Raw genomic sequence first — 15,239 nt, forward strand, 5'->3', positions numbered from 1 at the left:
GCTTCTGGAGCCAAGAGCACAGTGGGTATTTCACACGAAGGCGTAGCAGTGGGAATAGGAACATTCTCTGCATTTAGCAGACTCCAGGTTGTGTCGAGGAAGAAAAAGCACCGGGTACCCAGCAACAAGGAGATTCAGGTTCTGAGTGTACCTAGCAGTGATGGAAACTGACAGACAGGGAAGGGGAGAGTGAAGTTTCCTGACACAGCCATTTGTTTTTAATTATCAGCTGTCTGTAACTCAGGGACAGCTTGTGCCTTGGTTTATACAGTTGCCTGAATAGTTCTTGTTCTAGGACTTCAGCGGTGCATTAAAGGCTGGATGTGAAAGAAAATACAAAGGATGTTACACTATGAAAAATCAGCACTATTCTGCTTTCTACTTTGGGCCAAATATCTGATTGAAGAGATTATTGACAAGGCAACTAATACTAGCTAAATTGGAGGAGAATATGAACAAAAATGTGTCCCAGCTCCACTATATATACATTTCCTGGCAGGGTACAAAACTAGAAGTTATTCTCCATTTATGAGATGGAGTAGAAGGGGGTTGAGAGTTACAAAAAAGAAAGCCAAAAGTAAGTTTGAGTATTTGAACTGGAATAGAATGCTTTACTTTTACTGAATTGCTTTTTAAAAGAAATTTACTAAGAATTATTTCATTATATGTAAGTTTTCACATTCGAAAATCTACGCCTAGAGAATTTGCTTTGTCCTTGTCCTTTTCTGATAACCATAGTGTTAATAACTGCCTTCTTCATTCTTCAATAAGAAAACTATCCCAAGAATAAATTAACATACACACGTTTATGTGAAGGATTATATATTCTAACTTTTCTGTTTAGTGGCAGTAAAATAGTAATTATTTTTACTTATAGGAAAAGGAATAATTTTTCTATTTACCAACTTATAATAACAGAAATAGCCTTTATTTAATGCTTACTTTCACAGTATACCAAGATTGTACTCATAACCTTTCTTATGAAGTTGGAGCTATTATTACTCCATTTTTGCAAGCAAAGGAACTGAGATTTAATGACTTGCCCACGGTCACAAAAGTAAGTGGTTGAGAAGCCTTGAAGTCTACACCATGGTATCCTTCCTTTCTTTTGGCAAACAGCATGCAGTATAATTGTATGCATTCAGAGTTACAGACAAGTGACTTTTAGCTGGTTTGGCTAAAAGGCTAGTTTGCCATAGTTTGTTTAAATGTGAACAAAAATTTGTGGTTTTTTTTCACGTGTTCTCCATAATTGGAATCTCAATTTCAGGAAAGTTTCTGTGGAACATCTGTCATTGTGCCAGAACTTGAAGGAGCTCTTTATCTGAAAGAAGACGGAAAGAAATCCTGGAAAAGGCGCTATTTTCTTTTACGGGCTTCTGGAATTTATTATGTACCCAAAGGAAAGACTAAGGTCAGGAAAATAAAGTAATACGCTTTATCAAAAAATCATTTCATGAAAATGAAACTGAAGAAATTATCAGACAGTAATTTAAATACACTCCTTTGTTCTGAGATTTGTGTTCCTACAGTGTTTATATAAATGCATATCCTATTCTGACAGAATTACAGAAGTTCTTTTGAATTTTTCCATAGCTTTCTCCTGAAGGCAAAGAATTTTATCTGTTTTAAAGTCAGGTTTCAAAAATTATAGCAGAAGCACTTTTCTAGAGAGTAATTTGCTACTTTACATACCTATTTCTGAGGACGTTTTCCTCCTGTATTTACTCTCTTGTTCTATAGTCTATATATAAACTTCTATCTGGAATCATAGAGGTATAAGCATTGACAGATCTACATCAAGATTGTAGCCCTTATTCCCTGAGCATTTAAATTGTTCTCTGAGGTGTGCTATATGCTTTTCCCTGCCTGTTTTAAGAGAGGATCTTAGCTATCGTTTAACTTCTACTTGGTGATTCAGGATTATTGCCTCAGAAGTACAAGCATATCATAAATTCCTCATCTTTGAAATGAATTTAGACTCTCATTATGACCATTAGCTTTTCCTGAGACCTTTTTTTTAGAGGCTTGGGGCATTTCCATCTTTTGTTCACCATTAAAAAGCTTTAGGATACTTCTCAGCTCTCTATAGCTGGGGTATGCTGAAGCATTTTGCCTTCACTGCCAAATCCAGGGCACCACCCAATGGCATATGTACAAACTGCAGGTTTCTAATAAGGCTTGACCCACATTCCCAAGCAGGTGAAGTCATGGGAAATATCCAGATCTGCTCCTCTAGTTAGAAGACTCTCTTATCTCTGTGGGAATGCAGGAGAGGCATTATGGGTAATGCCTGGTGGAGGGCAGCTACTGGGCCTACTTAGTGTCAGTCTTAGAGAACTGATACCTTCCCATTTATGCCACCTTCATTCTGGCTCCACACTGGGATGTAATAGCTGACACAGAAATTATTTTGGAAGTGCTATACATGTAAATTAGATGTATAAATAAACCTATCACAACACATTGGCTTTGGGCAAGAGTACTTTCTCTCACTGCTACCATTAACCTCGGAATGGAGGAAGGAGCTAAGGAATGAAGAGAAAGAATAAGAAGTAGAATTTTTGGAAATGAAGAGGCAAAACTGTATTCATTCTTTTTTTTTTAATTTTTTTTAAATTTTTTTATTTTAAAGAGAGAGAGCACAATTTGGGGAGAGGGACAGAGGGAGAGAGAGAGAATCTTAAGCAGGCTCTATGCTCAGCACGGAGTCTGATACAGGGCTCTATCTCACGACCCTGGGACCATGACCTGAGTCAAAATCAAGAGTCAGCAACCAACCTGAGCAACCAACCACCCAGGTGACCCAAACTGTCTTTATTCACTCTTGACATGATTGTCTACCAGACAATATAAGACACTCAACTGAAAAACTATTAAGACCAAGTAAATTTACCAAACAAGAAATTATTTTCTTTTGTACAGATAATATGCTAATTAAAATATAATGAATTATTTAATGCATAGTAGAAACAAAAAATACAAAATACCTAACAATAAACTCAACAGGAAATGTTCAAGACCTATATGGCATAAAATACAAAATTTAATAAAGGAACTGAAATAGAACTAAATACATAGAAATGTACCATGTTGCTAGATGAAAAGATATGAATCTCCCCCAAAAACTTTCTATATATTAAATCCCAAGAAAAATTTCAATAGGATTTTTTTACTTGAAGTTCACAGACTGATTCTAAAATTCATCAGAAAGAGATACTGTTCCAAAAAAAAAAAAAATGTGAAGAACATTGAGGTAGAACCCCTCCTCCCAGATGTCAAAACATTAGATGAAAACTATAGCACAAGTAGAGAAAACAGATCAACACTGAGATCTGATAATATAAGGGAAATTGAAGTGAGAATTTTATAGCAATGGGGAAAGAATGTGGTATTTAATAAATAGCAGTGAAATAATTGTATCACCATTGGGAGAAAGTAGTTTCCTACCTCATACCATGTTCCAAATTAAATCCTAGGTTAATTAAATCTATTTAGAAAAAATTTTTAAATCTTCTTTTATCTATATTTTCTTTTAAATTTTCTTCTAAAAAACATGGGTTAATATTTTCATAATTCACGGTTGGGGAAACCTTCAGCAAGACTAGAAGCTCAAAATTATAAAGGAGAAAATTTGACAGTGTAAGATTTTTTTTTAAATTCTTTATAGCCAAAGATACCAAAGAAGAAGTTAAAGACTAGTTCTGGAGTCAAAGAGTACACTTCAGCATGTATAACCAAATATGATTACCCACAAAATATAAAGACCTCAACAAATCAATAAGAAAAAGACAAATGTACTCACAGAAAGATGGCAATGGCTATTAAGTGAGAATTTACAGAAAAAGAAATATCAGTAGCCAGTGAATAATTAAAAAGTTGCTCTGTCTTACTAATCAGGGAAATGTAAATTAAAAAGTGAAATATTTCTTCCTGTGGGATTGATAAAATTAACAATATTGATAATATCCAAATTTTAGCAGGAGTAAGAAAAGTGGGCACGGTCGTGCTCTGGAGGTGAAAATATAAATGAGTGCAGCCATATTGGGGAACAATTTAACATCTATTCAAATATAAAGGGGAATACCCCTTGAAATGGCAGCTGCACATTTAGCAATCTGTCCCATGGAAATATTTGCTCAGATGCACAGTATTTTTTGAAAGAGCAAAATATTGCAATAACCTCTAGTCATTTTTGGTAGAATGGCTAAGTAAATCATTGCACCTATTCAGTGAGATGCTGTGCAGCCATTACATGACTGTGATATATCTATCCATTCATATATGTCTTGACATATAGAAAGACCTCATGTTAAGAAAACGAATTCATGGAACAGTATTTATAGTAAAATTTCATTCATATTTTTCAATTTGTGGATGTGTATGTATGTAAGTGGGTGTGTCTGCACATACATATGTATATAAATGTTCACCCAGAAGAATTTGGAAGAATACTTCCAAACTATTAACAATGGTACTTCCAGAGAAAAGAGTGTGGAGGAAGATTTTCATTTTATTATATATACGTCTAATACATTATTTTTAAAAATTATGATGAATATATTTTATATTTTTAATAAAAAAACAAGACTTTGAAAAGCCAGAAGAAAATACCTTGCAAGAAAAAAAAACCGTGCAACCATATATAAAGGACTAATTGTGCACTGAGGTGTAGCAATTCTGCCCTCTATTCTTTATTCACTAACCTGGTAAAGAACTATGGAATGTGAAGGTAAAAAGACAATAATAGAGCGAATTTGTAATGGAAGTATAACCAAATATGTAGATTAGAGGTTGCAGTCCTCACAACACATATTATACATGGAGGAGAGGTTTCTGTTTCCATAGCAACACCGCCAGCACTAACGAGAAAGCATGAAAGGAATCCTTTTTCTCAGGGAGAAGTGCATGAAGTATGTGCTAATTTACTGAGCATCAAATTTACCTCTTATTGTTTATCCTGAAGAGGGCTTTTTCTTTTTTAATGCTCAATCATGAAATCCATCACTGACTTAGAATGGCAAAAGCCAGAATGAAATTTCCGACTAGACGGTCAGTCTCCTTGTCTTGACTGCATCAATAACAATGACTCAAGGTCAGTCCGTCAGATCTGCTGCTGAGAGTCCACACGCAGGTGCTAGAACAGCAGTATAATCTTCCGCTCCATTTCTGGGTTTGTGGAACACTGTTTCGTCTTGGGTGTGCTCATGTACCTCTTAAAACGCAGTCTTGACTTTTAGAAGACTTATACGTGATAGATGCTTAAACAAGTTGCCGAAATTCAATATTTTTCTGCTAAAATGTAATCCTTAGTTGTGCCATCAAGGACGACCTTGAAAATTTATTAGCTGCCAACTCAGTTAAGGTGATTTTTTTTCTCTTCTCTTTCAGACATCTCGAGATCTGGCATGCTTTATACAGTTTGAAAATGTCAACATTTACTATGGGATTCAGTGTAAAATGAAATACAAAGCACCGACTGACCACTGCTTTGTTTTAAAGGTGTGTTGTACGAAGTCCTTGATTTAGATTTGTGAACAAGTTGAGTTAATATTTCCTTTTAAGGAAAAAAGCGTTAAGTGTCCCATAATTAACCACAAGTGTATCATAATAATTTTTTTGAAATAGGAAAAGTGGAAGCATTTCTACCCTGAATTCCTGTTTCTGATTCTAAAACTTTAAAATGAATCTGTCCAGGCTTCTTCGTCACTTCTTAGAGCTAGGATTTAGGGTCAACATTCTTTTAGTTCTGCACCTTCCTTTCCTTAGTCTACTCAAGAGCCGTGTCACATTTGGGGCTCATACAACTGGGCTAAATCACTCACTTCTGGTTCTTGAGTCTGCTTTTTGCTAACTGTGTCAGCTCCTGCAGTCACAGAAGATTTTAGTAGCTTTTCCCTGCTTTCCACTCAACTTCGTCTTCTACCTTGTCCCCAGACATTGTCTACACTCTTCTCAAAGGGTCTCTCATCTACGAACTTCTCAGCATACCTTGCCTTCTACTTGCAGAAGACAGAAAAGAAAAGGATTGAGTTGCCCTGGTTTACTTCATATTTACTTCTGAACTTATCTAATGGAGTAATCATCCTCACAACTCTGCGCCTCAGAGGAAAAGGCTCCCTCCTCCAAGGCCAGTCCCTCTCCAGCATTAGCCCTTCCCTGGGACCGTACCATCGGTGACTCCGTTTTGCTTCAGCATCTTCAACCTCTCTCCAGAGAATTCTTCTCTTGGGCTACAACGCGTTCAAATATTCCTTGGTTTGGGAGGTTCCAAGTTACTTCCCTCAGTTTGATCCACCCCATTCCTTTAAGCAACGCCTGCTTCTGTCTTCCCTTTAACTCAGACTTCTTGGGAAAGCAATATGTCCTCCATGTCCTCAACTTTCATTCTGTCAGTAAAACTCATTCATTCCAAAATATTTCTCTCCAGCCAACTGCTTTCTGAGAGGTTGGGATATAATGAACAAAACAAAGAACTTCTCTGTGGAGCTTGCACTCTGTAGGCTTCTCCTCCCTCCTGTGCTGTAACTGTTACTAAAGTGTCCAGTGAGGTGTGCATCAGTTAAGTCTGCACTCTTGATTTCATCTCAGGTCATGATCTCATGGTTATGAGATCAAGCCCCAAATTGGGCTCAGCATTGACATCTTGGGATTCTCTCTCTCCCTCTCTCTCCCTGCCCCTCCTCCCCTCAAAATAAATTTAAAAAAAAACTTTTTAAAAAGTTTCCAATGAACAGTCAGCGGTTTCAGTCCTCAGGCTTCTGGTCCTCCTGGCATCTTTTGCATTGGTGATAACTGCCTCATTTTCTAGCCCTATGCCTAGCCCCCTCTGTTCATCTGCTCCTCCATTTCTGTGGGTTCCTCCTCTTTCCACACATTCTGGGATGTTCTCCTGGGTTCTGTATTCTGTTCTCACCAGACTCGTGCTCTCTCTGAGAAGTCATAGCCACAGCCACAGCTCCAGCTGTCATCTGTATGCTAATAATTCCCAGTCTATAGCTGACAGTCTCACCTTCTCTCCCAGCCCCACCCTTGAGGTAACTGCACTGAGGGCACTTCAACCATAATCTATCAGATGGTGATTCAACCCTCCCTCCACCCTCATAAACTCCTTCCTGCAGTCCCTATCAAGATGAATGATACCATCACCCGCTGTATTAGTTTTGGGGAGGGGGGGCGGGGGTGGGAAGGATGGGCTGCCATGACAAAGTGCCACAAACTGGTTGACTTAAAATAATGGAAACTTAAGCTTTCACAGTTCAGGAATCCAGAAGTTTAAAATCAAGCTGTCAGGAGGGTCGGTTCCTTTTGGAGGGCTCTGAGGGGAAATGTGTTCCATGCCTCTCTCCTAGCTTCTGACAATTTCCAGCAGTCTTTGGCACTCCTTCCTGGGCTTGTAGCTGGATAATGCCAATCTCTGCCTCTATATCACATGGCCCTCCTCTCTGTATGTGTTTGTGTTTCTTCTCTTCCTACAGGGACACCAGTTATATTGGATTAGGGCCCACCCTAACCAAGCATGACCCCATCCTAACTTGATTACATCTACAAAGAACCTATTTACAAATAAGGTTATAATCACAGGTATCAGCAGTTAGGACTGCAGCATATCTTTGCAGGGGACACAATTAAACCCATAATACCCATCTGCTTTTCCAAGCTAGAAATAGAGAAATCTTCCTAAAAGTCCCTCCTGTTCCCTTTCTTGTCCAATCCATCATCACACTCTGATTTTCCATCTGAGACGTCTCTCATCTAGCCCTCTCTGTCTGTCCTTCCTTGTCACTCCAGGCCCGTCTTCCACACGGCTGCCAGTTGCTGCCTGTATCACTCTGCTCTTTTAAAATGTCTGATACCTAGAGGACAATGTCCAGATCCAAGTTTGACATGAGCCCTTGACTCTGGCTCTCTCGAGCTGATTTTCTGCCTCTTCTTTCCATGGATCCCAGACGTTAGCCACACAGAATTTCTAGATGTTCCTCAGATGTGTTACAGTACTCTATAGCTTCTTCCAATGAGCCTTTCTCATTTTCTGTTTTCAAACTTTTACTATGAAACTCACCATGTCATAGGGTAATCATATATTTCTTTACATATGTCTCCCCCACAACACCCCCAGCCACCACTTCCTAATTATGGTGTGAGCCTCTTATCTGTATTAATGAGGGACATATTCCTTCGCACCCAGAGGTATTTGGTGAATGTGTAGGTGCTTTGCTCTTAGCTCACCCACTCCCTGTGGTCTTGGACAAATGACTTACCCTCTCTGGCATAGTTTTCTTGTTTATAACACATAGTTACTTCACTTTAGAGGATCTGTAAGATCCCTCTTAACAGTAATGTTCTGCAATTGCCCTGACCTTTGTGTGCCTTTCAGCATGTCCTACAAGAGCTTCTCTCTGTTTATGGTCAGGAATAATCAAACCAGTTGCACAAGAGTCTGGCCAGGGGTACTGAACCAGCATTTTTTCCTTAAACCCCTTCATAAATAATTTTTCAGCAAAAGGCTCAGTTAAGGAGTAAACCCTTTGGCAGGGTCCTAAGCCATGACTGGAAAACAAGCACAGTTACTTGCTATAGGATGTCCTGAGAGCCAGAAAGGAGCCTCGTGCCCACTAGATTAGCTCATCTTAGAATCATAAAATTTAAGGATTTCAAGAGGCCTTTGAGGTCATCGGATGCTGTCTCCTGTATACATTTGTAGTACGTGTAATGTAAGGAGGTCAGTGAGAATGTTGGAGAGAATGAACCAAGTTCTGTACACCTGTCTCATCACCATAGGAGGAGCCATTGTTAGAACTCAAGTTCAAGAGTTCTTGCCTCTTTCTTATGCTCAAAAGCCGTTATGTTTAATGGCTTTTACTCTATTTGGATTTTACTCTATTTGGATAAATAACATACTTAAGAATTATTTATTGTGCTGTTTAAGTGGATACCTCTACCCAGACAGCTGATTTGTGCATTTGACTGCAAGCATACATGATGTAAAGTCTGCTCTTGGGAACCTGGCTCTCACATGCCATGAACCAAAAAATAAATGAAAAATATTTTAATACACCAAAAGCCAAGGTAACACTGTCAACTTTTTAAATGTGTCAGAAATAAAATAACAGCTGCTTTCTAAGAAAAATTATAAACAGCGAACTGCCGAAGAGACCCATGTTTGCCCCTCTTAAATGACCGTCAATAAGAATACTGTTATGGGGTGCCTGGGTGGCTCAGTTGGTTAAGCGTCCGACTTTGGCTCAGGTCATGATCTTGAGTTCGTGAGTTCAAGCCCCATGTTGGACTCTGTGCTGACAGCTCAGAGGCTGGAGCCTGCTTCACATTCTGTGTCTCCCTCTCTCTGCCCTTCCCCCGCTCACACTTTGTCTCTCTCTCTCAAAAATAAACATTTAAAAACAATTTTTTTAAAAAGAACACTGTTATAAGTTAAGGGGCTTTGTTTCTGGTGCTGGAAGACAAGGACTGTGGTTTGGTTTTGTGAATTTTATGGCTGGAGAGAGTGCTGCAGGCATTTGTGGAATGTCACATTCCATATAGGGACTAAGTCCTCAGCTTAGTGTACTTATCATCAGTGTGACCTTCCAGTTAATTAATGTAACAAATCCGTTTTTGCTGTTGGGCCACATTATCCGCGTTGATACTTTCAATTTTAAGGGCCTCCAACGGGAACGATCATTGGGGTAACATTTGTAAAGCTAAAATCTAACAGTTATATTAATGAGGAAGCACTGAACCCCAATAACGAAGAAATGCGCAGCAGCCATACAAAGTGCATGCTGCCATCTGCTGCCAGAATGGAGAACTACAGGCATCGTTGGGCAACCTAGTGTCTGTCACCCCCGGAAAACCTAGGATGATTTTTCGTGATACAGATGCAAATTCTGAGGGCTGAAAGACCTAAACCAAGGGAATGGTCCATTTAAAGATAAAAGTATAAAGGTGGACATTCCTCAACTGGGTCAAAGGGCCAAAAGAAGGAATTCTTTACAATTTCTGATTTTTTTGTGTGTGTGGTATCTTTAAAGTTTGGAATTTTGACCTAATAGCTTAATATAAATACAGAAATTCTAGGCAGTAGGACAAGAGACCCACAAGGTTCTAGTGTACCATGGGGTAAAATATATAGTAACTTCTCTGGGCCTCAGTTTTCCCATTTGTAAAACCAAAACTTACTAAGCTCTCATCAAGCTCCTAAGAGTCTGTATGGGTCTTGTTATCCCTTCTGGGCAATAACAGCAATGAGTTGTTAGATCAGCAGGGTGACTGGTCCAGATGTTGCTTCTCAGATTCATACTGAAGTTAAAGGCACGGTGTCGCTGGCTTACATCAGCTTTAAAAACAGCCATTTCCTTGAAGGTCAGTGATGAAGCTGGAAGCAAAAGTGAAAGGGAGTAGTCTGTGCAATACCCTTAGAGAGGAACTGGTCAGCTCCACTCCTTTCCCGCACTGAGGATGGCTTCCCACTCTGTCAGCACTCCATTTCACGTGCACCACCACTACCTGTCCTAGCAGGATTAACAAGCTCCTCTGAGAGATGGAGGCAGAAGAGTTGGTCTCTCTCTCACACACACACACACACACACACACACACACACACACGCATGCACACATGACGGCTATGTTTGTAATTATTTTTCTCTATAATAAAACTTATTAAAAATGATAAAGGCCCATGAAAATTCACATGGCACAAATCTTAAAATCTAGATTTGGTTGCCTGCCCCTCACCTTGTACCCATGACACTTCTGGCTGAACAGGAAATCTTGCTTTTGTTCATTATTTCCTTCAACAGTTATTTCCACCTCTAAACCAGAATACTGACCACATGCCAGGCCATTGCTAAGCACTGGGGGTCTTCAGCAGTGAACAGCAGACATGGTCCCCACCCTCACGGAGCACACAGTCTATCAGAGACACACACACACAACAGAAATTACAGAGGCAACAAGGATTAAGGAAGAGGGGCCCAGGTGATCTGGTGACCAGAGACCAGTGTCTCTCTCCCCTCTTCATGCCTGCCAGTGTCACTGCTGTCTCTGACCATGAGCTCCTGGAGGGCTTGGACCCTAGTGCAACACCCCAAGCCATTGCCACTTGAGAATAGATAGAATATTCCTTCCCTGGGACACCCATCCAGAGGCCAAGATGGCCAGTATGAGTAGGAGATGACAGTTAAGAAAAGGTGAAACCCTGAATTCTGATAGGGGAGATATCCCTAAATATCCCTAGGACTGGTTGGGAGTCACAAAGCATTAATTCTGGGACTTAAGAATTGCATCAGGGAAGTTCCTTTATTTGATAAATGGAGAAACGATTCGGATTTCTTGTGGGAAAGGAGACGTGGTATATGCAAAGGCTTTTAAAAGCTAAAAAAAAAAAAAAAAGGAGAAATTAAAATTATTATGGATAATACAGTAAGAGGTGCTTATGATAAATCATGTCACAAATCTCTTAAATCCTTTCAAAATTTAGCCCATTCTAAAAATACCCCTATTTCTAATCCTGAAATTGCTGCCAGTAGCAATTTGCCACCACATCAGGAAATTAACATTGTTACAGTCTTAAATTTTTTTTGAAAAGTGCTAATAGTTTATAAATGGTCTTTGAAATTACTTTTTTCTAGCATCCCCAAATTCAGAAGGAGTCCCAGTATATCAAATATCTCTGCTGTGACGATGCAAGAACCCTAAACCAGTGGGTCATGGGAATAAGGATTGCCAAGGTGAGAGAGCATTTGGGCTCACCCTATCTTGAATTGCATACCAGCATCCTGACCTGAGTGGGTCCAGTCTCCGTGCTGCTGAGAAACAGCTGACCCATTCTCCGTGAATCAGAGCTGAAGATACTATCTCATTTATTTGCCCATTGGGGGTTTTTTTAATAGCGGGGAGTGATAGAAACACGGACCTCTCCAATGACCTGAGAATCAGGGTTTACTCTCCCTTGAGACTTCTCAGACCTTCATTTACTCTTGGAGAGCTTTGCATGTGTCGTGTGTAATTAAGAAACACGATGTGGAAACTGGTAGATTTATATGAAGACTCATGTACTCAAAATCGGGTGGCGAAAGCTCTCCTCTAATGTCTGGATATGAAAGTATTAACTGACTCTGCCAATCTGGAAAATTACTTAACATGTGAAAAATAAACGATTTGTGGATGTTTTGTTGGAATCCTTACACTAAAAAAACAACTCCAGAAAAGAGTAGCTACAAAGTACTTTTTTTTTGTCTCAGTACGTATATTGCAATCAAGTGCAGAATCTGGGATAAATGGATTCCTCTCTTGCTTCTTTTGTGTTCTCTCCCCAGTACGGGAAGACTCTCTATGATAACTATCAGCGGGCTCTGGAGAGGGCCGGGCTCGCCTCTCGGACGAACCTGAGTACTGTCGGTGCAGTTCCACCACCCCCACCTGCTACAGGTACCGTGCAGGGAAGAAATTCTCACACCTGTTCAGAGCTCAGAGCTCATGTTCAAACTTACACAACACATTTTGTAAAAACAGAACTTTGTTGGCACTGTGTACGTTTCCCTTCTGATGGTCAGGCTCAAGATCTCCACACACCTGGATCTATTTCTTCAGAAGTGATTCTTAAGCAAAGCTTCTATCACTTTTCTCATGATATGCTCATGGATAGGATGGCGATCACCAGTGTAGGGTGAGCTGGTCGAGTACTGTGTCTCATCAGAGTATAAAGGTTATATTTGTCCAAAGCCACTAGCACCCAGCAGACAGCCCACCCAAAGGACGAGATCATTCCCGGGTGTTTCGGCTCAGTGATATCATGGCCAGAGCCTTGTACCCAATCCTGGATATCACATTCTATAATAACATAACAGCTTCTTGCGTATATTTTTAAGGAGGACAGAACACTGAGAGATGAAGAGGGTACAATGCATTGCTTTACATATAATCGCTCTGATTCTTACAACAGCCCTGCAAAGTATAGATTATCATCTGCGCTCCTCAGCTGAGGAAACTGAAGCTGGGAGAAGCATGTACCCAGCATCTTGTCAGTGGCTGAGCTACAATTCACACACATTGTCTTTATGATAACTAATGGTTGAAAGAACTGGCACTATTTACAGCAGAAAAGTTCTGGTCATTGTTTTTCAGTGTTAAAGAACAGTCCTAACATAAGGCTAGTATGTGTATTCTTTGCTGCTCAAAGGGTAAAAGCAGCTTAAAAGTGTGGAAGGTGCAATAAGGTAGATTTAACCCAACATTTAAAAATATTTCCATTAGATGTGTCCAGCCTGGCTGCTCTGTGAACAATGAGTTTCCGGAAGTGTCTATGCTGAATAAAACTGTTTTCTGTAGAGCACTTACCACAATGTGTAATCATTTTATATATCCATTAACTCATTTGGTGCCTGTTTTCTCTACCAGACTCTTAAGTCTTGAAAGGACAAAGGACCATTTCACCATGTTGCACACATTGTGTTCCCAGAGCTTAAAAGCCTGGCACATAGTAAATGTTTATTGAGTTACTAAACAAAGGGTTGCTGAGGTTGGTTGAGAGTTGGGTTTCCTAATTCTGTTAGTCTTCAGCTTGAGAGTGAAACACCACTTAAAAGTTCTTGGCTGTCAAGCTTCCCCTTTCACTCTTTGGGGTGAGGCATCCTGAAACCATCTAGGGCATCTCTCCCAGGGTCATTGGTTTCCTTTCCAGTAAAGACTCCTGGGCTCTGTGGGAGGCATATCTGGCTCACTCCCATGGGTGGAGGCCTGTAGGTACCTTTAGGATGGGGGCTGGTCACCAAAAAGAGGAAGCAAGTGATTCCACCACAGAGCTTTGGATATCACCCACAACTGGACACTTAATACTGCCTATTGATCTCACTGTGTTTCTGTAGACTGGCAGTCTTCAGCCAGGGATGACTTTGACCACTGGGGAACATTTGACAATGTCTAGAAACATTTTTGGTTGTCACACCTTGGGGGAAATGCCAGTGACATCTAATGGGTAGAGGCTAGGAATGCTGCCTCCTACAATGCATAGGATAGGCCCCCACACAACAAAAAATTTTCCAGTCCCAAATGTCAATAATGTTGAGCAAACCTGTTCCAGTCAATGTAATCTCCTAGTTTCTCATTGTTTTGGATGTTCTTCACTCTCCTCAGATTTCCAACCCCAAAATCTTTCACTCTCAGCAAAGGAACCATCAAATGGGAACTCCTTTGACACCCCACCACTAAAACCAACAACTTACCTGCGTCTGCACCCATCCTAGTTGCATCCATTCTGTTACATCCTAACAAGGGCCATTCCTTCCATGCATGCCCTGGTCCCTATTCCAACACCAGCTGATGTTTTGCAGTACTCTGACACCCACCAATGGAGTTAGCTCAGACCAAGGGCACTGTCCCCAACAAAGCTGCCTTTCTTCCTATGTCATCCACACATCTGACCTCCTGGCTACAATTTCAGGGGTTCCCACTAGTTCTGGTTGATTAGAATGACTCACAGAACTCAGAAAAGTGCTATCCTTATTATTACAATTTTATCATAAGGGACACATATCAGGACCAGCCAAATGAAGAGACACATGCATAGTGCAAGGTCTAGGAGGGTCCTGGCTGCAGAACTTCTTTGTCCTCTTATTGACCACATGATTGATTTCAGTCCCCTCCCCAGAGGTTCGATTAGCCCAAAGCCCCAACCCTCTAATCACTTGGTTCATCTTTCTGATAACCAGCCCACATCCCAACCCATCTTGTTAGCATAAACTCAGATGTGATCCTAGGGGTTCACTGAATAGCAAAGATATCCCAGTCACTTTGGAAATACCAAAAGTTTTAGAAGTTCTGTGCCGGGAATTCAGGACAAAGCCTTGAAAGATACTTTATTATACCATCCTCTTCTGCATTCTCTTCTGCTCTACTGAGTCCTTATCATTGTTCCCTTCTCCAAACAAACAAATAAGTTTTAAAACCCTCCTATGACTCCACACCTCCCTCCAGCTATTGCCCCACCTGACAACCAAACTGTTTTAAAGGGTAGACTACATTTGCTGCCTCCACTTCTCTACCCTCACTGACTCTGCCACCAATTTCAGTCAAGCTTCTGCCTCTAATGCCTTACGGAGAATGCTCTTGCTAATCCCACCAGTGGCCTCTAGGCTGCTAAATGCAACTATTATAAACCCCTGTTCTTCTCTGACCTTTCAGCAGCATCAACACATTCCTCCTTGAAACAGTCTCCTCTATTGGCTTTCAAGATAGTACAC

The 15,239-nt window shown here is 40.3% G+C and overlaps 1 protein-coding gene across 1 annotated transcript in view; it reads left to right on the top strand.

Moving 5' to 3' along the window:
- The window catches only part of APBB1IP (amyloid beta precursor protein binding family B member 1 interacting protein), a 106,432-nt gene that overhangs the window by 75,592 nt on the left and 15,601 nt on the right, over positions 1 to 15,239 (top strand). Inside the window, exons 9-12 of the mRNA XM_049624724.1 lie at positions 1,271 to 1,414; positions 5,392 to 5,502; positions 11,631 to 11,729; positions 12,318 to 12,429. Of these exons, the coding sequence (XP_049480681.1) occupies positions 1,271 to 1,414; positions 5,392 to 5,502; positions 11,631 to 11,729; positions 12,318 to 12,429 (466 nt within the window). The remainder of the gene's footprint in view (positions 1 to 1,270; positions 1,415 to 5,391; positions 5,503 to 11,630; positions 11,730 to 12,317; positions 12,430 to 15,239) is intronic.

The sequence above is a fragment of the Panthera uncia genome, chromosome B4 (assembly GCF_023721935.1).
Source record: "Panthera uncia isolate 11264 chromosome B4, Puncia_PCG_1.0, whole genome shotgun sequence".
NCBI classification, from domain to species: Eukaryota; Metazoa; Chordata; class Mammalia; order Carnivora; family Felidae; genus Panthera; species Panthera uncia.